The sequence below is a fragment of the Spermophilus citellus genome (assembly GCF_964194105.1).
Source record: "Spermophilus citellus genome assembly, chromosome: 9".
Classification (NCBI taxonomy): domain Eukaryota; kingdom Metazoa; phylum Chordata; class Mammalia; order Rodentia; family Sciuridae; genus Spermophilus; species Spermophilus citellus.
Genome location: NC_138191.1, coordinates 132,379,991 through 132,402,761, shown reverse-complemented (window position 1 = coordinate 132,402,761; position 22,771 = coordinate 132,379,991). Strand labels below are relative to the sequence as shown.

Genomic DNA, 22,771 nt, shown 5'->3' with positions numbered 1-22,771 from the left:
GAAGTTGGGAAGGAAGAAAATAACTGAAGAAAGGTTGAAAGGAGTAAAGATTCAATCCTGGGTTTCACTCTATCACTTGCCTTTTTTTTTTTTTTTTTAATTGTTTTGTTTTCTTTTTGCTGAGCTGGGGATGGAACCCTGGGCCTTCCCCATGTTAGGCTCAGGCTCTCCCACAGAGAGACATCTCCAGCCCTTTGAGGAATTTGAGACTGGGTCTCCCTAAATTGCTGAGGCTGGCCTTGAACTTGCCACCCTCCTGCTTCAGCCTCCAGAGCGTGAGCCACCGCTACTGGCTTTGGAGGCATCAACACTGGCGACAGAATTGCTCCTTTGTGGATGGCGTGGGGTAAGCCGCTCACTCGCTGAATCGGTAGTGATTGTGCAGTGATTTTGTGACACCATTGATGCTGACTGAACTGTAAGCACTCATGGTGGATTTTGCAAGGTACACAAAGTTACACGGGTACGAAGTTCAGAGTACTGCGGTTCGAAATTTGTTAATTGTGGGCCCATCCCCTCCCTTTTGCTCGTACGATTTATTATAACGAACTCTGTACCAATATACACACGTTTTTGCGAAAAGCAGGGTATTAAGCACGTGCCGGGTCTTCAGTCAGGGTCTGTGGTGCAGGAGCGACCTCAGCCGTCACGTGCCCGCCGTCGCTGGGCCACCTTCCCGAAGAAGGGGGATGGAGCAGGCCGCCAAGACCCCTTCCCGGAGTCGCCGCCAGGGGGCGTGCGCAGGACAGAGAAAAGTTTCGCGCTTTGACCCCCGGCGCGGCCCGTCGCCCGTCGCTACGGCGGGAAAAATCTGACCGGACTGTCTGGGCCACTGCCTCTTTCTGCCTTGGAGCGTCTTCCTGAGCTGGTCCGCGTGATGGAGGAGGAGGCGGAGGCCGAGGAGCAACAGCGATTCTCTTACCAGCAGGTACAGCATAAACCGGGGCCGGGCTGGGCAAGCACGGCGTCGAGCTCATGAAAGAGGAAAAGACCTCGAGGCCTCGTTTCACTTCTGGGGGTTCGCGCCCCAGTGGTCGGCTGCCGCTCGTATCTGCGCATGAGCCGGACTTGCCGGCGCGGGCGGTTCTGGGAGGCGGTTTCCGAGGTAATGCGGCTGGGACCCGCGCGGCGGCGCTCGACGGCGGATTCCCGGGGAGCGAGGCACGCGCGGGGCTGGCTTCGGCTCAGAGCCGCAGCCTCGCCTTGTGGTTCGCGATCGGAGGCCGGGCACCGGCGCTAATGGGAATCCGGGCAGGCGGGACTCAGACCAGGCCACCGCGTCAGGTGGACCTGGGCTCTGGTCTCGGCTCCCCGGCTCGCGTATGTGTTGACCTTGGCCCAAGCGCAGTGTGCTCTATGGCGAAATCCGAGTAGGAGTGACCCCTCTGGGGTGATATCGAGCGTGCTGGCGTTCCTTTCAGCGGCACAGGGATTGCAGGGTGCAGAGTCATGAGAACATCACTGTCCCGGGAAGGGACCCTGAGTGGCAGGCAGCCCTCAGAGAGGACTGACCGAAGAAACGCGCTGGACGTTTCCTCCCTGTGTTCCTTCGCAGTGTCGAGTTTCCTCCGCCCTCTGCCCTCCCTCCGCCCTCTGCCCTCCCTCTTTTTTGCGTAACCATCAGAAAGGTTGCAAAAGTCGTGCCAGGAACACCCAGGTGACTCATCGCCATTCATTGCTTGTTAGCATTTTGCTCTATTTGTGACCTTGCGCTGCGTCTTTTTTTTTTTTTAAGCTGACAGCAACCGGTATTCCCCGGTGGTCTCCCATCCCAAGCACTAACCAGGCCTGACCTTGCTTAGAGGACCGAAGAGCAATTTCCTAGCATGCCTGAGGCCCTGGGTTCAATCCCCCAGAACTACGGGTTAGGGGAAAAGACCCCATAATCGTTTTGTTCTGAATTATTTGAGAATAGTTACAGAGAGCCCCAGCCCCACCTTTAATTTTTTTTTAATATTATGTGTTTTTTTATACATTTAATTTTATGTGGTGCCGAGGTTCTACCCAGTGCCTCACACATGCTAGGCAAGCGCTCTGCCACTGAACTATAACTCCAGCAACGGTCCTTTAAATATTAATAATTGAATACACATCTCACAGGAACAAGGTGTTCTCTTACATTATCTCAATAAATTATCACATTTAGGAAGTTCAATATTGATAAAATTCTGTTGTCAAGCATCCAGTACATATTCCCATATCCCCATTTGTTCCAAATATCTTTTGTGTGTGTGTGTGGTACTGAAGATTGAACCCCATAGCACTGAGCTTCGTCCCCAGCCCTTCTTATTTTATGAGATTGGGTCTTTCTAAGGCTGACCTTCATCTTGGGATCCTCCTGTTTCAGTCTCCTGTCTCTGGGATCATAGACATGCACCATGTTTTTTCCTTACTGAACCCATTTTTTTTTTTAAGCAAATGACAAAGACCCAGTTTACCAACTTTTTAAACCAAGGCTTAACATTACATATTTAAACAATTGCTAAAACTTAAAAGTTGTCTGCATTCATGCACAACTGGAAAACATCCTTAAATTTATATTAAACCAGAAATGTATTACCATTAATGCATTAATATCTTTCACTATAAATACTTTAAATCTATATATGACAGCAGAATGCATTACAATTCATATTACACATATAGAGCATAATTTTTCATATCTCTGATTATGTACAAAGTATATTCACACCAATTTATGACTTCATTCATGTACTTTGGATAATGAAGACCATTATATTCCACCACCATTTCTAACCCCCTGCCCCCTCCTTTTCCCTCCCACCCCTCTGCCCTACCTAGAGTTCATCTCTTCCTCCCACGCTCCCCCTCCCTACCCCACTATGAATCAGCCTCCTTATAGAGAAAACATTCGGCATTCGGGTTTTTGGATTGGCTAACTTCACTTAGCATTATCTTCTCCAACTCTCTCCATTTACCTGCAGATGCCATGATTTTATTCTCTTTTATTGCTGAGTAATATTCCATTGTGTATATATGCCACATTTTTTTTTATCCATTCATCTATTGAAGGGCATCTAGGTTGGCTCCACAATTTAGCTATTGTGAATTGTGCTGCTCTAAACATTGAGGTGACTGTGTCCCTATAGTTGTTTTTTTTTTTTTTTTTAAAGAGGGAGAGAGAGAATTTTTTTAATATTTTTTTTTTTAAAGAGAGTGAGAGAGGAGAGAGAGAGAGAGAGAGAGAATTTTTAATATTTATTTTTCAGTTCTCGGTGGACACAACATCTTTGTTTGTATGTGGTGCTGAGGATCGACCCCGGGCAGCACGCATGCCAAGCGAGCACACTACCGCTTGAGCCACATCCCCAGCCCCCTATAGTTGCTTTTTTAAGTGGAATCATTTCTATGGGAGGTGTATCCTGGCAGTGTTAGCTCACTGTGGGCGGCACTACTTGGCTCGTGTGTCAGACACATGGAGAGCAGACCTGTGCTGGTGTTAGAATGCAGTCTTGGCCTAGCAGTACTCAAAGCCAAGCTCACGTTGTGTTATATTTTATACAAAAGCAAAGTGCATATGGAAATTACAACAATTTTAAAGACAAAAAAAATGGTCCTATTGTGTGATCCCAAAAATAAACTCAAAGTCTATGACAAGTAGGAGCTCCAATGAGCTGTTTATAAATATTTTAGGCACAATTATACTGAAAGTCAAGTTTGTATAAATTTTTTTAAAAATGTTCATGTTAACCCTCAAATGCTGCTTGTTATAGTTTAACATTTCTGTTTAGTGCATGTGTTGAATTACTTGTTATCCAAGCATAGTAGCTGCTCCTTGCCATTTATCACTAAGGACTTTTACTGGCCGTCTCAACTTCTACTCTTTCTTTACCTTCTCAATAATTCTCTTTGTAATGATTTTCTTTACGTTACTAAATACTTAAAAACAAACTGAAATTATTTTTTGCCACTAGTATGATTTCAGTAGAAGTTGCTATAGATTTGAAGTTGCCCATCCTACTGCCACCAAATCATGTAGAAGAAAATGTAATGAGGCCACTGTGACCTAGTGACCCAATGAAGAAAATCCACCTCGAAATGATGGAAATCCACTGAAAGCAAGAAAAACAAGCCTGCACCTTGGTTTCTGCTTCCTTGGGGACCCCTTTGATTCCCAAAAAAGTCTTCAAATGGGTCCTCAAAGAAGTCAAATGAAAATGGGTCCCTTCCACCAAAAAATTCCCTGCAGATATCATCTGGGTTCCGGACTGTCAAATGACTTCCACCTCTTCCTTTAGCAGTTAATCCTTCTTTGCCATGCTTGTCATAGATGTCCTGCTTTTTAGCATCTGATAACATCTCATGTGCCTTGGCTACTTGTTTGAGTTTTCTCTGTGCTGCTGCTTTATTCTGAGGATTTGTATCTGGATGCCACTTTAGTGCCTGTTTCTGATATGCCTTTTTGATATCTTCGGGTGAGGCATGCCTAGAACTTCATATAATTTACCATGTTTTAACTGATTATTGGAACAAGTCCCAGGACGGTGTGGTGGGCAGGACAGGTCTGGCAGGGCTGTGCTGGTGGCAGCAGCAGCAGTGGCTCCTTTGCCATTTTCTTTTTCTCCTTTATCTGACAACAAACTGGACTTGTGCTTTTGCAGTTCCTTTTCATTTGCATGTATAGTGAATACTTGCTGGTGGATAGTGCTCTCTTGGGTTCAGCTGTCCCCAAGTCCATTTCATCTGTGTCTTCAGCAGAGATAGATGACTCACAGATAGGCTTACAAAAGTTTGTTGACTTCATCCCAGGCCATTGCTAAGCTTGTTTTGCTCTGCTTTGAGGTTTTTCTTGGTACTTTATTCCTCTGCATGAGGAAGGAATAGTTTTCAGTGTCTTCAAGGGTTGCTGAGGGCTGGGGGGTGTAGCTCAGTGGTAGAGCTCTTGTCCATGCATGAGGCTCTGGGTTTGTTCCCTAGAACTGCAAAAAAAAAAAAAAAAAAAAAAGTGTGTGGAGGTAATTTGCAAAGGAACAGTGAAGGCTGTTGAGGTGGTACAAACCTGCTAATCAAAAGGGAGTCAGATGTGCCCTTACCTGTCTTTCCCCGTGTTCTCTACTTTTATCCTGTTTCATATAGGCCTAGCTCTGCCAGGGACTTGAAGCGGAGGCATGATTTCCTTCTGCCTTTACTCAATTAACTGCCTAAAGGGCACAGTCTCTGACTTGGTTTGTCATTGTGTTTCTCAATACGTAGCACACTGCAAGTAACTGGCTGATAGTTGTGGAATAACTTAGGGAAGGTTTGCTGATACTTGGCAAGTACCAGTCTGACATCTCCTACTGATCTGCTGTCGTAATTCCTTATTTTTACGTGACATAAGTCATTACAATAGCTGAAAGTAATGTTTCTACAAGTCATACTCCAGAAGATCTCATTAATTGATTAGGACACGTGAAGAGTCACTCAACCATTATGGAAAGTGCTGAAGAAATTAGGCTGAGCATATCTTTTTGGTCTTATTTATTTATTTATTTTTGGTACCAGGGATTGAACCCAGTAATACTTAACCACTGAGTCTTATCTCCAGCCCATTTTTTGTATTTTATTTAGAGACAGGATCTCACGGAGTTGTTTAGGGCCTTGCTAAGTTGCTAAGGCTGGTTTTGAACTCATCATCCACCTGTCTCAGCCTCCCGAGCTGCTGGGATTACAGATCTGTGCCAGTACACCCAGCTTATTTATTGTTTATTATTATTTTTACTTTTTTGGTACTTGGGATTGAACCCAGGGTGCTCTACACTGAGCTATGTCCCCAGACCTTTATTTTTTATTTTGAGGCAGAGTCTTGCTAAGTTGCTGAGGCTGGCCTTGAACTTTTTGATCATCTTACCTCACCCTCGCAAGTAGCTGGGATTGTAGGCATAAACCACTGCACCCGGATGGTATTTTTTTTTTTTTAATATTTATCTTTTAGTTGTAGTTGGACACAATACCTTTATTTTATTTTATTTTTTTGAGAGAGAGGAGGGGGAGAGAGAGAGAGAGAGAGAAAATTTTTTTTAATATTTATTTTTTAGTTTTCGGCGGACACATCTTTGTATGTGGTGCTGAGGATCGAACCCAGCTGCACGCCTGCCAGGCGAGCGCGCTACCGCTTGAGCCACATCCCCAGCCCAACAATACCTTTATTTTATTTATTTATATGTGGTGCCGAGGATCAAACCCAGGGCTTTGCACGTGCTGGGTGAACCGTCTATCACTGAGCCACAACCCCAGTCCCGGCCCAGCTGGTCTTAATTCTTAAAGGTGTGGAAAGCTCTTATTTGTAAACTCATCCCCCCTCCCCTGCAAAGTATTTTGACTTTTTTTTTTTTTTTCTCCAGAGGCTAAAAGCTGCTGTTCACTACACGGTGGGTTGTCTTTGTGAGGAAGTCACCTCGGACAAAGAGATGCAGTTCAGCAAACAAACCATTGCAGCAATTTCAGAGTTAACTTTTCGACAGTGCGGTATGAAGCCAGGGTCTTCCTCTCTCTGTCTATCTATCCCGTAGGTTGGTCTGCCTGGGAGCAGTGTGCGGGTGGGACTGTGGTGTCTCTTACCCACACACAGAGGATGTCATCATCGTCACACTCTTCGTGAAAAACTTTTCCTGGCTGTGAGATTTGGACATTTTATGGGAAGAACTATTAGAGTTTTTTTTCCTATTGCACCAACACTAAGGTATTAACACCTTTTTTATTATCTTTTAAACTGCCCTGATAGCTAGAACATTAGACATTAAATTTTTTATTTCAATGCTTTATAACATTTTTATATCACGTGTTTTGACAGCTGAATTTGTGGTACTGGTACTTCCTTAACTTTAGAGGAAATTAGTGCCCTCACAAGCCCTAACCTGTTGCAGAATTTAATATTAGAGTATAGTTCCTATAGTTTCTAGAAACTAAAGGTGGAGTCATAATTAATGGAAGGCTTATAATAAAGGGTGGAAGGACAGGGAGGTTATCATGATTAAAAAAGCTAAGGGCTGTGGGGCTGGGATTGTGGCTCAGTAGTAGAGCTGCTTGCCTAGCAGGCTCGGGGCCCTGGTTTCGATCCTCAGCACCACATAAAAATAAGTGAATGAAATAAAGGTATTGGGTCCAACCACAACTAAAATAAATAAATAAATAAATAAATAAATAAATAAAAGTTAAGGGCTGTTACCAAATGATGAGGCTGCCTGAAATGCCTCCACTCCCCTTTAAAAGTGTTAATCACTGGCAGTACGGTGCAGCATCCACATCCCCCTTCTCCTGAAATGAGACTGTGCTCAGGGTGGTTAAAGTGTATCCCTTTTTTTCTCTTTCAGAAAATTTTGCCAAAGACCTGGAAATGTTTGCCAGGTGGGTCGAGAGATTGCTGATGTAGTGCTGCTTGCTTATATTCTGCTGATGCTCTCCATCTGGGGTGTGTGTGTATGTGTGTGTCAGGAGAGCTTTGGCTTGTTGTGTTTTAGAACTTTGTAGATGCTTCGTCTCTAATCATGATTCTGCAGGAATATAGCATCTGCTTTAATCATTCCGATTCAGACTTGGCATCTTTGGAAGTTCTCCAAGTATTTTCTGGTAAAAAACCTAAGTTACTCATTTCCAGGTTGAAAAGGCCTGAGTGATATCTCCAGGACTCTGAATGTGCTGGTGTCTATTTTAAGAACCACGCTTTGAGGATGGTTTGATTGCTCTGTGTCTGAGTGTGGGCTGTCTGCCCTCTGAGGGGGCCCACTGGGTTCCACTGCAGTGATTGCTCGCAGGTGTATGGATAGTGATGGACAACAGAGGCTTTCATTTGCTACCAAATGAGTAAGACATGCTCTGTGGAAAAGGGCGATTTGCTTTTAGCTGGTAAAGCTTGAGCTTTTACAAGTGATTTATGTTCATCTCTTCAATTAGTACCTCAGGTAATTGAAAACAATCGCAAGAAATTGCTTTTGTGCAACAGCTGGAATGACTAAGGCATGGAAGGCTGAAGCTTTCTCGCTATCACTTCTGAGCTGGTGCCAGTGCCTCCCATGCCCACCCTGTTCACCTTGCTCCTATTAGCTCTTTGTTTCTGGAATGAATATTTTGAATGAATTAAAGCACTAGGTTCTCAGAGGGCAGGTTCTAAATTTTTCCTACTCCTGTATATATTAGTCCCTAAAAACGGCTTAGTATTGTCAATTTGGCCAAGAGGGATATTATGGGATATCCATAGTTTAAATGGCTTGTTCGTTGTTCACTTGGGCTGCCCCTGTGTGGCCTTCCACATTAAGTACATTTATCACCTTTGTTTCCCATTTTTGTGTTAGATGTGGAAAAAGACAAGGAAAATTTTGAAATACTTTTTGTAAAAATTCTAGAAAGAAAAATGCATTTAGGAGCTGAGGGTATAGCTCAGTGAAAGAGTGTGTGCTCTGCATGTGGGAGGCCCTGGGTTCCATCGCCTCAAAAATAAAAAAGGTGGGCTGGGGATGTGGCTCAAGCGGTAGCGCTCTCGCCTGGCATGTGTGGGGCACTGGGTTTGATCCTCAGCACCACATAAAAATAAAATAAAGATGTTGTGTCCACTGAAAACTAAAAACTAAATATTAAAAAAAAAATCTCTCTTTAAAAAATAAAATAAAATAAAAAAGGTGGTGGAAGAAATTAGAAATATTTAGCATAGCAACATTAAGTTTTCTATTTTGTGTTTTTCATAATTTCTTTTTTTTTTTTAAAGAGAGAGAGAGAGAAGAGAATTTTTTATTTTTAATATTTATTTTTTAGTTCTCGGCGGACACAACATCTTTGTTGGTATGTGGTGCTGAGGATCGAACCCGGGCCGCACGCACTCCAGGCGAGCGCGCTACCAGTTGAGCCACATCCCCAGCCCTGTTTTTCATAATTTCATGAAAGGTTAATCTGCTGCTGCATCCTATGGGGAAGTGGTATGTGTGAGACTTAAGACCGGAGCTCTAGAAGGCAGGAGCTCACAGCTTACATAAAAATCTTTTCAGTGGGCTGGGACTATAACTCAGTTGACTGAGTGCTTGACTTGCATGTACAAGGCCCCTGGGTTCAATCCCCAGCACCAAAAACAAAAAATGTTTAATGAGAGGGCTTCTGGAAAGGCTCTCAGCAGCTCTTCTCTGAATCCTACTGTTAGAGGCTCTCCTCACTTCATTGTCACCTGTGTGTTCCCAAGCTCCCCCAGACTTTTCCTTAGAGCCAGAGCCGTGCAGAACCCAGCAAGCTGGCCTGGGATGGGTATGCATCCCTTCTACCTGGGACAGTCCACAAGTGCAGATTTTCTTTGAAGACTCATTCTTTATCTGAATTTTACCTTTTTGTGATATTCCAGCTTGCTTTCATGTAAAAAATTATTCTTTTAAAGCTTATTGCTGAATAAGACTGATGTTCTGAAAATGTCACTTGTTTTTCTTGGAGCTTTGTGTATTCTCTGTCACAGTCTATAATCCCAGGGTTATAATGGCCCCTGTTTGAGAAATCTAACTATGTATTTCAGGCCAGCTGTATTTTAAACAGTTTTTGTAGACTGGTCTGGGAACCTAATCAGCATTTATAACATTTTGATGAAAAAATGCATTTACATTCTAAATAACTAATTTACCTGCAAGCTTGGCAAAACCGTTTCCCAGTTTACATTGTAAGTTTCCTTTATTTAGTTTGGAATTTTTAGTCTTCTCATATTGTTTTTTTTTTTTTTTTTTTAAGAGAGAGAGAGAGAGAATTTTAATATTTATTTTAGTTTTCGGCAGACACAACATCTTTGTTTGTATGTGGTGCTGAGGATCGAACCCGGGCCGCATGCATGCCAGGCGAGCTCGCTACCTTCTCATATTGTTAATATGTTCACATTCAAAACTTTTAAGGTAGATATTCTATAGTAAATAAATTCTGGGAATCTTTTTGAAATAGTTTTTAGAACATGAACCTGTGTTGCTTAGAGTATTATATGAAAGATTGCTGGGCTGGGGGTTTAGGTCAGTGGTAGAGCACTTTGCTAGCATGCTTGAGGCCCTGGGTTTCACCCCCAGTACTGCAAAAGGGAAAGAAAAGAAAGGAAAGAAAAATTGCTGTTATTTTCCCTGGAGTAATTTTCAGGAGTCAGAGGTTTGTCTTAGGAGAGTCTGATGTTTTGTGGTTGATGTGGGATTTACCTGTTCCTCCATGTAGGAGAGAATTAACTTTAAAATCTGGTGCAAATACCAGGCACCACACCAAGAGTTAGGATTGAGTTTGTTGTTTCCCCAGAACTTCCTTGTGAATAGATAAGATCACTCTGTAGAATGGTGTGCATATTCCTTTCACTTATTTCTTTTTTTTAAATATTTATTTATTTAATTATGTATCTTTAGTTTTTTTAGGTGGATATATTAGTTTGTTTTTATGTGGTGCTGAGGATCGAACCCAGTGCCTCATGCATGCTAGGCGAGCACTCTACCACTAAGCCACCACCCCAGCCCCATCACTTATTTCTTTCATTGCACTTTAAGTAAACACAGATAAGAGTGGTCCAATGGTGTGACTAAGACTGGGCCCTACTGTGTACTTGGTACTCCAGTGAGGCTGTCTGTAGTCAGGCCTCATACTTTGTGGCTGCCTTTATATCTCCTTCTGTTTGTCCTGCTCCTTGCAGGTTGCTGATTAGCACTTATCTCCCTGCCTCCTATGTACTGGGGATTGAACCCAGGACATTCTACTACTGAGTTACATCCCCAGCCCTTTTAAAATTTTGTTTGGAGTCAAGGTCTGGTTGTGTTGTCTAGGCTGGCCTCTTGCCTTGGCCTCCTAGGTACTTAGGATTGTATGTGTTCGCCACTGCATTCAGCTAGAAGTTCCCTCTGAAAACGGGTATTATCTCATGACAGGCAGATATTGTCATGATGAAATGACATGTGATACTGTACATTTAGTGGGAGATAATTTCTGTGTGATTTTATCTTTAACTCAGCAGTTATTCAGTGAGGACTAATATGTGCTGACTACTTTGCTAGTTATTAAGGATACATTGATTCTTACTTATTCCTGATTACAAAGTTCTTATTTATTTTGAGCAAAAGTTAATAATGGCAAGAAAGGATTAATCAGAGTAATAAATTATTGAATAGAGCTCATTATCTGAAATTATCTTTCATAGCAAGGATAAGAGGACTGGAATGAGACTTTGGGTCCAAGCTGTGAGCAAGAAACAGACTTCAACTTAAAGGATGTTCTTTGTTCTGCTGAGGCTGCTGTGGAGGCGAGGCAGAAACAGTTGCCAGAGACGGGTGCTGGGAGGCATCTGCATATGCTTTTTCCTGTCATTTATCCCTTGGAAAAGAGCTTTGGGATCTTGCTATAAGTAAAGCCATTCTTCATGGAAATTCTCTTGCTCTTCTATTTAATGTGTATTTAAGCAGAAGCTCTCTTTGTATTTTGAGGCTTATTTTCTCTAAAGTTGTACACTGACATTTCTCTTGCTCTTTCTGTGGTATTCACTGTGATCACGCAAGACACTTTGGAAGGATTTTTAACTCCTCCATCTCCTTCTGCATCTTTGGCCCCTGTGGCCCTTGGGCAAAGTGAACAGTTGGGTTTCTGCCTTCTCTGGGTCTTCTTGGGTCTAATTGGTATCTTGCTAGTAACCTTACTCATTTTAAATGTTACTGTTGCTCAATGACCACTATCTAACAAGATGATTACCTAGGAGTACTGGCTAGTTTGAAGTCTGACCGTGAGTTAGGATTGAAGTTAGGATTAAAGTTCATCAGAACCTTAAATAGCAAACATTTTGGTGACTTGTTTCTGCCCTTTCCATAGACATGCAAAAAGAAGCACAATTAACACTGAGGACGTGAAGCTCTTAGCCAGGAGGAGTAATTCACTGGTGAGAGATGAATTTCTTTGCTCATTCCCCTTTCCCATCAGAATACATTATTCCCAATTAATCACTTGAAGCCATGAAGTTAATCCCTAGGGCACCTTGCATTAAAAACTAGAGATGGTTGAACTATGCAGACCTGCCTGAAATTTATGATCTTTCTTTCATGATGATGAATCTTATGAAGCCAATTTGAAATTTTCTAATCAGCACTCTCTGAATTTCATAATTTGCCCTTTTTGTAATCTCTCAAAACTTTGGTTCCATGTTTCATTTACAGCATGATGTCAGAGACTGGTCACAGGCTAATCTGTGGGGAGGGTTCTTTACAGTACCCATAGTTCTCCTCACAGGCAAGGTGTGGAAGAGTATCTATGAGGCTGAATGTGCAGGAAAAAGCATTTTCTCTCTCTTCTTTTTCTTTCATTTTTCTTTCGGTGGGGTAGCGCAGTGTGGGGAGGAGTATTGGGAAATCAGGCCAGGAGTGGTTTACCACTGAGCTATCTTTATTTTTTATTTCAAGACAGGGTCTCACTAAGTTGCTTATGGCCTTGTTGAGTTACCCAGGCTGGCCTTGAATTTGCAGTTCTCCTGCTTCAGCCTCCCAAGTAGCTGAGATCACAGGCGTGTACCACCGCATCTGGTGACATTTTCTATCTTTTCAAGTCTAGAAATTATTTTGACTAAACTTTCATTTTTCAGGTAAAGACAGAGATGCTATGATCATCCCAGGCTAGTGGCTGTGACTGATAGCAGACCCAGGACACCAGGAGGTGTCCTAAGTCCAATGCTAGCAATTAATACACTGATGGCCCCTCAATCATGTGGTCTCCACAAGGACAGGGTTTTTTTTTGCTTTTGTTCTCAGCTCCATTAACACTACTTCTAGAACAGTGCCTGCCAAAAAAGAGGTGCTCAATAAATAGTTGTTCATGAATTAATCTGTGTAGTATTTTCTTAAACTCCTGCCTCAGCCTTCTGAATAGCTAAAACTATAGGCACACACCACCACACTCCGCCTGGGTGGGTTTTTAATAATATATCTTATTAGTCCCACTTTATAGGCTTGGCAACTGAAGTTCAGTAACTCCCCAAAGTTAAATAGGAAGTTTTGTGGTTGAAAGATGAAGCTTAACCTTCTGGCCCTCAATCCAGTGCTGTTTTCTTCACCTTATCTTTTCTACTCTCCTCTCTCAATTTCCTTTCTCCAAAGTTTAAGTCAAGATTAAGGATGTGGCATTGGGCAGACATTCTTCTCTTTGTAACTTCTGCACAGTTATAATTTATTTGGTCTCCTTTAGTTATCAATTTTTGTTGCAAAGGGATGATCATTCACTTCATCTAGGAATATTAATTGGGAAGTCATCTCCTTGTATGTTTGTTTACTTCATAATATTGTTTTTATTTTGAACTCTTTTAATTTTTTTCACCCAATACACCTTATTACAGAGGAGTATAGCTAAATTTGTGCATTAGACCAAGTCCTCCGAGAGCAGGAGGAACTTTCTTATTTATCTTGTATCCCTAGTACTTGTAATATATCAGTTGCCCAATAAACTTTAGTTGGATAAATTTAAGGGGTGTTGATTATACTCGAGCTTTGTTTTTTGTAGTGTTGAGGATGGAAACCCCTTTTGCCTTATGAATGCTAAGCAAACACTTTGCCACTGAGCTCCACCCCGGCCTTTCACTTTTACTTTATGTAGTAAATTTCTACAAACTTCATTTTTTTTTTCAACTGGGGCCTTCTACATGCAAGCTTCCCATTTTAAATTCTTTCGATTATTCAAGGAACTCTTACACTGAAATATACTGTTTGGAAGATACGTGGATAGCACTCAGTTGATTTTTATAGTTGATTCCTTTTTCTAGAAAAAAGTTTTGAAGCTGCCTTTAACTCTAAGAGGTGTAACCCAGGCTTTTCTACCCAAATTCTCTGGATGTGAGTGGTTGGGGACGGTGTGGCTATTATTTCTAGGTTTAATGATTTACAAGCAGATTAAGTATTTTTTTTTTTTTTTGTAGCTAAAATACATCACAGAGAAAAATGATGAGATTGCTCAGTTTAACCTGGAACGGAAGGCAAAGAAGAAAAACAAGTCAGAGGATGTTAACAAAAGCTCAAGGGAAACAGTAGAAGCTGAAGCAGCGGACAGTGAGGACTGAGCTCTCACCACTGAGGCAGCCCTCTGCAGGTAGAGCCTCTGGGAGTGTCTGTTGCCTCAAAGAGAATTTTGAAGTGATAAGTAGAGATTTAAAAGAAAAAGAGGCTAGGCAGCTTTGTGTGCTGAATTCTCCAAGCCATTAACTGCAGAAGCTAGTTTAAAAGACACCCAGAAAGTCCAGCAAATACTCCTGTGTATTCCTCAAACACAACAAGAAGGCATGTGTATGAATGGTATATCCTGGGACTTACACACACTATGGCTAATAAAATTGTGTGAGCAAGTAAGCATGATAGCCTTTTTCAAACAGAAATCATAGTTATTTTTCATTCTTTTACGTAATTTTCTTAGCCAAAAGGCAATCTCTGAAAGATGAATAAAGCTGTACTTATGTAGCTGTCTGATTACCAGTATTTTTAAATCCATGCCACTGTGATCACAGATAAAAAGATGATGTTTTGGAATGCTTCTTTTTGCTTTTTAAAGGTAATTTTCTCCAGAAACACAGTCCACATGACTTTTCTCTGGCTATTTTGTAATTCAACTGTGGTTCTACTGTGTAGAAATTTTGCTTAAGTGGAAGATCTGGAGCTACCACTGCAAAACATTTCAGGATGTTGTCCTCCGTTTTAGTTTTTGAGAGATGATGTTGCCAAGGGCACCAGTTCTACTGTCTTTTCATGTTTTTGGGTTCTTAGAGGTCCAGGACCAGCCTTTCCCTTATGGGGCAATAGAGATTGCACTTACAGAATGTTCTCAACACAATATCTCAACACAATGTCTCTTTGGATCTTTACAACTTTATGACTGTCCCTTTTTATTGATAAGCTGAGTCTTGGCACAGTTAACCAGCTGCCCAGGATTACCAGGTTGTTTATCAATAGAGATGGAATTTGCATTTAGGGCTGTTGACTCTCTTGTGGGAAAGAGTGAAAGGGCATGCACTTTGGGTAGAATTTATACCATCCATGCCTCCAATAGCAGCAAAAGATACCCCCACAGTCTGACCCAAGGGAAGTGCTGGCCATGGTCAGAGTTAAGCACTGACCTCACACTTAATGGTTTCAGGTTCTGCAAAGAACCAATCATTTGAGCCCATATGTTAATTGTAACATCTGGATGTCACATCAATGACAGAAAAGTGAATCATAAGGCCTTCCATTGTTCACATACATTCAGCCAAAGATCTGCATGAAAAAGTTGTATTTGCAGATAAACTGTCTTTAAATATTTCCTCAAAAAAAGTGTAGGGTGTGGGCACTATGTACTTCCCAAAGATTGATAAAACTAGGTCTGCATCTTGGTTCAGCAACCCTAATAGCTGTGTTACTTTCTGAAACTTTGTGTTTTTATCAGTGAAATAGGGTTAAAAATATGTTATAACAAGGTTGTGTGTGATAATAAAAGGAAATAGGTAGGACTCTTATAACAGTGTATTTGTAAATTTCTGTAGCTGCAGAGTCTCATTCTGCATGTGACTGAAAATGGTGAACCTGTGTGTGCAGTCATGTCTGGTCTGATTAGAGGCATGTAGAGGACACCTACTGTGTGGCAGGAGTATTTTGACATATTTTCAGACCAGATTAGAAAACTGACTTGACATTCATGTGGTCTTTTGGTTTATGTGGCACATTTATTCATGATCTATTTCTACTTTAGACAAATGGTCTTAAAACATATTTTTCAGGGATGCCACATAGGGGCAGGCCAGACTTGGTAGGAAGTAGTTGACTTGGCTCCCCATGTTCTCTGAAGCTGCCTATTCCCTGCACATTCCAGTTAGGGTTTAGTTTATTCTGGAAGGTCCAAGGTGATGTTGATCATCCTCTAGGATTCTATCTTGGTGACAGAGGGTGAAAAAGGACTTGTAGGGGCTACTTCCTCATGGGCTTGCTCCTGGAAACTCATCTGAACTTTCATTAGACCAACCATGTGAAGAGGCTGATGTCTGAAAAAAATGTGGCCTGGAAACACAAGGCAGTTTACATTTAAGGTAGTTGTTGTCCTACTTAGACCAATTCCTCAAAAAGCTTGAAATAAACAATCCTGAGCTAATTTTTTATTAGTGACATTAACAGGAGCCAAGAAGGGTTGGAAATATCTCCTTGTGCAGAGAAAGCTCTGTACCAGGTTGTAGATGGCTGATACCTTTTTTTTTTGATAGTAGGGATTTGAATCCAGGGGCGATTAACCACTGAGCTACATCACCAGTCCTTTTTATTTTTTATTTTGAGACAAAGTCTCCCCGAGTTGCTCAGGGCCTCGCTAAGTAGCTGGGGCTGGCCTTGAACTTGTGATCTTTCTGCCTCGGCCTCCCAAGTCACTGGGATTACAGGTGTGTGCCACCATGCCCACTTTTTTAAAAAAAATAATTTTAGTTGTACATGGACACAATACCTTTATTTTATTTATTTATTTTTATGTGGTGCTGAGAATTGAACCCAGTGCCTCCAAGCACTCTACCACTGAGCCACAACCCCAGCCCCTATGCCCAGCTTGTTGACTGATATCTTTTTTATTTTTATTTTTTTTTATTCTAATTTGTTATATGATGGCTGATATCTTAAAACTTAGATATCTAAGAAAAGTTTATCAAGCCAAGTGTGGTGGTGCATGCCTGTAATCCCAGCAGCTTGGGAGGCTGAGGAAGGAGTATTGCGAGCTCAAAGCCAGCCTCAGCAAAAGTGAGGTGCCAAGTGACTCAATGAGACCCTGTCTCTAAATAAAATATAATAGGGCTGGGGATGTGGCTCAGTGACTGAGTGTCCCTGAGTTCAATCCCAGGAACCCCAAAAATGAAAGGCTCATTGGGTCATGCTGATGCCCTTTGCTGAATTAGGAGATTTCTGGAGAACCTCAGAGGAAGGTTAGTCCATCTCCCCACTAATGCAGGAACCAGTCTATAGCATTCCTGCTGCACCTGCTTGAACACCTCTAAGGACAGAGCTCTTTCCATTAGTAGACTTGAAGTTTATAAGTTTCTCTTATAAACTTCAAGTCTACTAATGGAAAGAGAAGACTTGATCTTCAAACTTGAATCTGTGTCCTAGTTCTATCCATTAGGATAAGCAGTCCTATTTTTTGTAGTAGTTCAGAACTGAGCTCCTTTTCATCAAAGTTCCCATTGTTCATCTTTTCAGAAACATGTCCTTGTATAAAACATTAGACTAAGAGCTCCAGGAGGGTGGGCCTTGAGGTGGTGAACAGTGGTCACTCAGTGCTTTGTGTGGTGCCTAGTACGTGATAGGTACCCCGTGAATACTCGCTGCCATGGTCTAATGAGCAGAAGCCTTTGTGTAGGTTATGTGGCTCTAATCAAGGGTTTCCAATAGTGCTGTGGTTGGATCTTGACTATCCCACCTTTAGAGCTTTTTTGGTCTTTGACCTCAGGGTGACATTGTTTGAGAGGTGGTTGAGCCTTTGGAGCCTAGTAGGAGGTCCTTAGGTCATTGAGGGGTGTGGCCTCAAGGCAGATTATGAGACCCTGGCTCCTTCCTCTTTGCTCACTGACTCATAATGTAAACAATTTTACTCTGCCAAGTCCTCCTGCCATGATACGGCTGCCGTGCCACAGGCCCTTAACAATGGGAACAGTCATTTATGGACTGGTACTTCCAAAACTGTGAGCTAAAATAAACCTTTTCTGTTTATAAGCTAATTATCTCAAGTATTTTGTTTTATTGACAGAAAGGTGTTGAATGCAAACATTTTGTAGTGAGGAGCTCACCTTGGTATGGGAGGGAAGTATGTGATTATGTGTGTTTTAGTGAGAATTCCTCACATTGAGTACCTGCTTTGTGTTCTGCTTGTGGTAGTTGCTTATATGGTCTCATTTGATCCTCATAACTTTGAGGAAGTGGTTAGTTGACATTGTTTTAGCTCCACTTTGTATATGAGGAAACTGAGGCTACAGATAGGTTAATCCAGTGATAATTCAGGATTGTAGTCTTGAACCCTATGAAGTCCTAAGATATGGACTTTTTTTGTGTGTGTGGTGAGGAGGTACCAGGGATTGAACTTCCCCAGCCCTATTTTGTATTTTATTTAGACACAGGGTCTCATTGAGTTGCTTAGGGCCATGCTAGGTTGCTGAGGCTGGCTTTGAACTTGAGATTCACCTGCCTCAGTGTCCTGAGCTGCTGGGATTACAGGTGTTTGCCACCTTACCTGCCTATTGCCACCTCTTGAAAACAGCCAGTGATAAGCTATCAGAGCACACTTCTCATCCCCCCAGAAATGTTCTTATCTTTCATATGCCCCCAGGTTGTTATAGCTCTGTCAGGGAGGAGGTGGCATGGGTCCTTGTGTACTTGTGTTCTGTGAATAGGGCAGGGGATGTAGCTCAGTGGTGAAACACCTTTAGGTCAATCCCCAGTGCCCACTGCTGTTCTCCAAAGTGAGTTCTTTGTACAGGCTAAGTGCCCAGAATGTTTAATGTGTTCATTGAATAAAATATACAAAGTATACTAATCATATAAGAATATATTAATAATATTCATGGCTCAGCTGCCATGAATTTCCCTCTGCAAGAATACCTCAAAAATTAAAAAAAAATTTTTTTTTTAGTTGTAGATGAACACAATACCTTTATTTATTTTTATGTGTTGCTGAGGATCGAACTCAGTGCCTCAAACATGTGAGGCAAGCGATTTACTGCTGAGCCTCAACCTCAGCCCCCCAATTTTTTTTTTTAATTTTGAAACAGGGCCTCACTAAGTTGCCCGGGCTGGCCTCGAACTCACAATCCTCCCATGTAGCCTCACAAGTGACTGGGATTATAGCCATGTACCACTGCGCCCAGTTGGATAATTTAAAAATTTGTTGAGATTATTTTAGGTAAAAAAAAAAAATATTTTGGTATAGAAATAAAGAACTAAACATACAGTGTAAAGCTGCAGGTCATCAGGGCATGCTAGTTCTACCTAGAATGTTACCATAATTGCGCAGGGGCTGGAGGTGGGGCTCAGTAGTAGAGCACTTGCTTATTACCACATGTGAGGCCCTGGGTTTGAGTCCCAGGACTCCAAAAAGAATTAAAAAAAAAAAAAAAAAAACTATGACAAATTCAAGATTGAGATTTTCCTTGTTTAAAAGGGTGTTGGGCTGGGGTTGTGGCTCAGCAATAGAGTGTTCGAGGCCCTAGGTTCGATCCTCAGCACCACATAAAAATAAATAAATAAAAGGGTGTGAATCAGGACTTTAGAAAAACTGAAAATGCCCATGTTGACTTCTGGAAAGAGCTTTCAGTTCTTGTTTCTTTGCTTCAGTTGAGAGCCTGCCATGGATGCTGCCCTATCAGGAAGGTCTGGGGTAGGGTTTCAGATCTCTCAGCTGTCTCAGTTGGGTGAAGGGATCCATGCATTTGTCTGTGTGTCTGAAACTACAACCCTGAAGAGAAGCCAGGAGGTGGCAGAGAAGGACTTTGCTTCCAGGCATTGGTGTTGTCCTTGGGAGCAGGGTGGTCCTGGGAGCTGGCCAAGTACATTTTGGCATACATAGTTTCTCAAATGTGTCTGTGACCTACAGAAAGGTGCCTTACGTATGACACATCCATGCAATGTGAAATGATATTTGACTTTATGTGAAGCACTCTCACTTCTGTTTCCTTAAAAAAAAAAAAAATCCCAGCAGTTTGGGAGGCACTTCCTAAGGCAGAAGGATCATAAGTTCAAGGTTCACAAGGCCAGCCTCAGCAACTTAGAGGGGCCCTAAGCAATTTAGTGGCATACTGTGTCAGAATAAAAAATAGAAAGGACTGGGAATGTGGCTCCATAGTTAAGCACCCTGGGTTCAATCCCTGGTACCAAAAAAAAAAAAAAAAAAAAAAAAGTGCTGGTCTCTGATCTCTCAGTGGCCCGGCTGCTCCGGTTGCATCACCTGGGCATCTGCTGGATCGCTGAGGGCTCCTGGCTTTTCCCTGCACCTGCCTCACCCTCTGCACTTAGGTCTTACTTGATAGTTTGAGAAGGCCTGGCATGGGTCCAGTGGGTCTGGCCTGCTAGGTGGAGGGCAATGCTGGGGTGTGGTCCTCGCCCACAATTGGATGAAGCCAGTGGTGCTGTCACTGTGTCACTCTGAGCCCTCATTGCTTCTGATTTTCTTTTTTTTTTTTTGGCGGGGGTGGGGCGGGGATGCTGGGGATTAAATTCAGGGGCACTTGACCACTGAGCCACATCCCCAGCCCTATTTTGTGTTTTATTTAGAGACAGGGACTCACTGTGTTGCTTAGTGCCTCACTTTGGCTGAGGCTGGCTTTGAACTCGCCATCCTCCCGTCTCAGCCTCCTGCGCCACTGGGATTTACAGGCATGCGCCACTGCACCTAGCTTGCTTCTGATTTCTATTGCTTATAGCAGACTCGGTCTTACTTTACTTCTTGTGGATGCTGGGGAAGGAACCCAAGGCCTTATGCATGCTAAGCACGTGTTCTACCACTGAGTTATACCCCCAGTCCCTCAGTTATACTTTTATATGGGCAAAAATTTTACATTTTAAACTCCTTATTCAAGGCTAATTGTATATTATGTTAAATCACTTGGTTTTGTTCTCATGGCTTCCTGCTTGTTGTAGACATAATTGTGAGGAAGTAGAACTTCCTCAGAAACAAGCACACATGGATTCCAGAATAAGAGCAAATTCACTCTAAACACAGGAAAAAACCTGAGGCTTTAATTAAGGGGCTAAATTCATCCCCAAAATGCTTTTGTGGGCACTGATTGCTCAAGCTCATGCGTCACTCATGCGTGAGTGTGAGGAAAGAGGGCCACAGGTTTTCAGTTGACATGTATAGATGCCAAAACAGCTGGTACTGGAGCTTAAAATACCCCAATCTCCAAAGAAGAGACCCACATCCACAAAACATTAACTTCAGGGCTGCCAAGAAGGATGGGCGGCAGCAGAGCCGGAGGGAAGTGGCCATGGGCCTGTGCAATGCTGCTACTGCTGCTCTGGGGGGCCACAGCCACTGCTCTTCCCCTCGAGAGTGGCCCCAGCCGCCAGGACAGCACGGTGAGTACAGTCTCTGCTTGGCCACATGCTAGCCTGTTGCCAATGCATCTCTTTGCCTGGCACTTTGGCTACCCTGTGGGTTCCCAGCATCTGCATGGCCGAGTGTGTGTGTGCAGGGCAGGGCAGAATGCTGAACTCCAGTGTCCTCAGCTGCCCTATCCCATTCAGACTATTGATTCTCATGACTTCACTTGTTCCAGCCCGGGAAGTTTGTCAGAGACCTAGGCATTTCAGGGGAAGCCTCTCTCCTGTGCTGGCTCTGCCTCTGCTAGTCTGATATGCTGCGAGTGCTCCAGGCCATCTCTTTGCACTCGTGGAGTGGCTCCTGCCTGTATTCTAGAGCCTACTTCTAGAGCCTTCATTTACTTATGTAGCTATATTCTCAGATTAATTGACATCATTACATTTTCCACCATGAGAATTTGTAACTTCATGGGTAATTTATTTCTCTTTTTTCCTTTTTGAAAAAGTTCCAAGAAGAGTTCATAAAGTTGACCATTAAAAATGGATTTTTCTCCACAATTACCAGATGAGTTTCAGACAGGTCATTTATCATCAGATTACTCTTAGAAGCTTTCAGTGGAATTTGAAAGGTCAGGCTGTGGGTGAAGCTTAGTGGTAGAGCACTTGCCTCCTAAGTGAAAGGCACTGTTTCAATCCCTAGTACTGCCCCTCAAAATAATAAATAAATAAGAGACCACAATTTAGCATCTCAATCTGATCTGTATCAGAGAAAGATGCCCCAAGGTGGGACAAACTAAATTAGCCTGATTCACCTCAGGCTTCCTAGTTGCCAGTCATTTGTCTGGGAGGTGTTAGGGAGGTTGTGGTGACAGATTTCCCCACCCCTCTAATTAAGCACCTCAGCAAAGATTATGGGACAGAACTAGCAGGTTTTTTCCTTGTCTGACAATTATTGACTTTCCTCTAATTAGAGCAATTTTTTAAAGGTATTCTCTTAACTTTCTCATCCTTTATTTCTTTGTAGTGCTAGAACCCAGGGCTCTGTGCCTGCTAGGAGTTGACTTTCTCACCCTTTGAATACAAATGTGATTTGTGTTAAGGAGCATCTTTTCTTTCTTTTTTTTTTTTTAAAGTGAGAATTCACATACCCTTTAATGCCACTGAACCCGATGGTTGATTTTTCTTTCCTTTGTCATCTGCTTCTCTTTGAAAGCATATGCAAGAAGTGGCAGAAATAAAGAAAAACGGCCTCCTGACTTTCCTTGCTTGGTGGCATGAGTGGACTTCTCAGGCCAGTCCTGGAGCCCTTACTGGAGGGGATGCCAGTGAGGTTTCCAAACGGCAGGAAGGCCCACCCCTTCAGCAGCCCCGTCGCCAAGATAAAACGCCTTGCAAGAACTTCTTCTGGAAGACCTTCTCCTCCTGCAAATGAACCACCCAGGATTACTTACTTATGTAAAGTGTAATGGTGGACCCAAATAAAGTGTATTAAGCAGAAGGGTTCTTTCTTTGTGAGGCAGTTTCTTCTTCCCACTTTATTAAAAAAGTATTTTTCAGCTTCTTGGGAACTTAGACAGAAAAATAGCAAGTTGTAGGTAAGCCTGTGCGTCGTCTTGGCATGACCTTGTCTCAAAATTAGAAAGAGAAAATTTCAATGATACCCAATACTGAAAGTATTTAAAGCAGTAATTGGGAACCCAATTGAATACTGTATGGGTAAGTGTTGCTGGGGATTCAACTTTGGCGTTCTACCAACTGAGCTACATCCCCTGCCTTTTTTAAAATTTTAT

At 42.5% G+C, this 22,771-nt stretch overlaps 1 protein-coding gene and 1 pseudogene across 11 annotated transcripts; one reads left to right on the top strand and one right to left on the bottom strand.

Annotated features, from left to right (window-relative positions):
* Positions 1-321: 321 nt before the first annotated feature.
* Positions 322-22,479, top strand: CENPS (centromere protein S). 10 transcript variants are annotated; one of them, XM_081307340.1, is made up of 7 exons: positions 322-928; positions 1,556-1,657; positions 6,345-6,371; positions 6,513-6,682; positions 7,314-7,347; positions 13,871-14,040; positions 22,195-22,333. In XM_081307340.1, exons 1-6 carry the CDS (start codon positions 878-880, stop codon positions 14,009-14,011), a joined length of 525 nt encoding a protein of 174 aa, XP_081163466.1. In that variant the 5' UTR covers positions 322-877; the 3' UTR covers positions 14,012-14,040; positions 22,195-22,333. The 10 variants fall into 10 exon arrangements, with proteins under 10 accessions (XP_081163466.1, XP_081163464.1, XP_081163463.1 ...); XM_081307341.1 differs by lacking the exon at positions 6,513-6,682 and adding an exon at positions 11,785-11,851 and having other exon boundaries at positions 426-928; positions 6,345-6,468; XM_081307337.1 differs by lacking the exon at positions 13,871-14,040 and having other exon boundaries at positions 337-928; positions 22,195-22,479.
* LOC308656824 (dnaJ homolog subfamily B member 6-like) lies at positions 3,243-4,775 on the bottom strand (annotated as a pseudogene). The gene is made up of 2 exons: positions 4,747-4,775; positions 3,243-4,447 (listed from the first exon to the last, which is right to left on the bottom strand). The product of its transcript is annotated as a dnaJ homolog subfamily B member 6-like (transcript).
* Positions 22,480-22,771: the final 292 nt, after the last annotated feature.

Excerpts from the sequence above, each read along its gene's own strand:
- CENPS (XM_081307337.1), top strand. The coding sequence starts at position 878 with ATGGAGGAGGAGGCGGAGGCCGAGGAGCAACAGCGATTCTCTTACCAG. Across the intron at positions 1,658-6,344 it reads GTCGTGCCAGGAACACCCAG|AGGCTAAAAGCTGCTGTTCA; the intron begins GTGACTCATCGC and ends TTTTTTCTCCAG. Across the intron at positions 6,683-7,313 it reads CCTATTGCACCAACACTAAG|AAAATTTTGCCAAAGACCTG; the intron begins GTATTAACACCT and ends TTTCTCTTTCAG.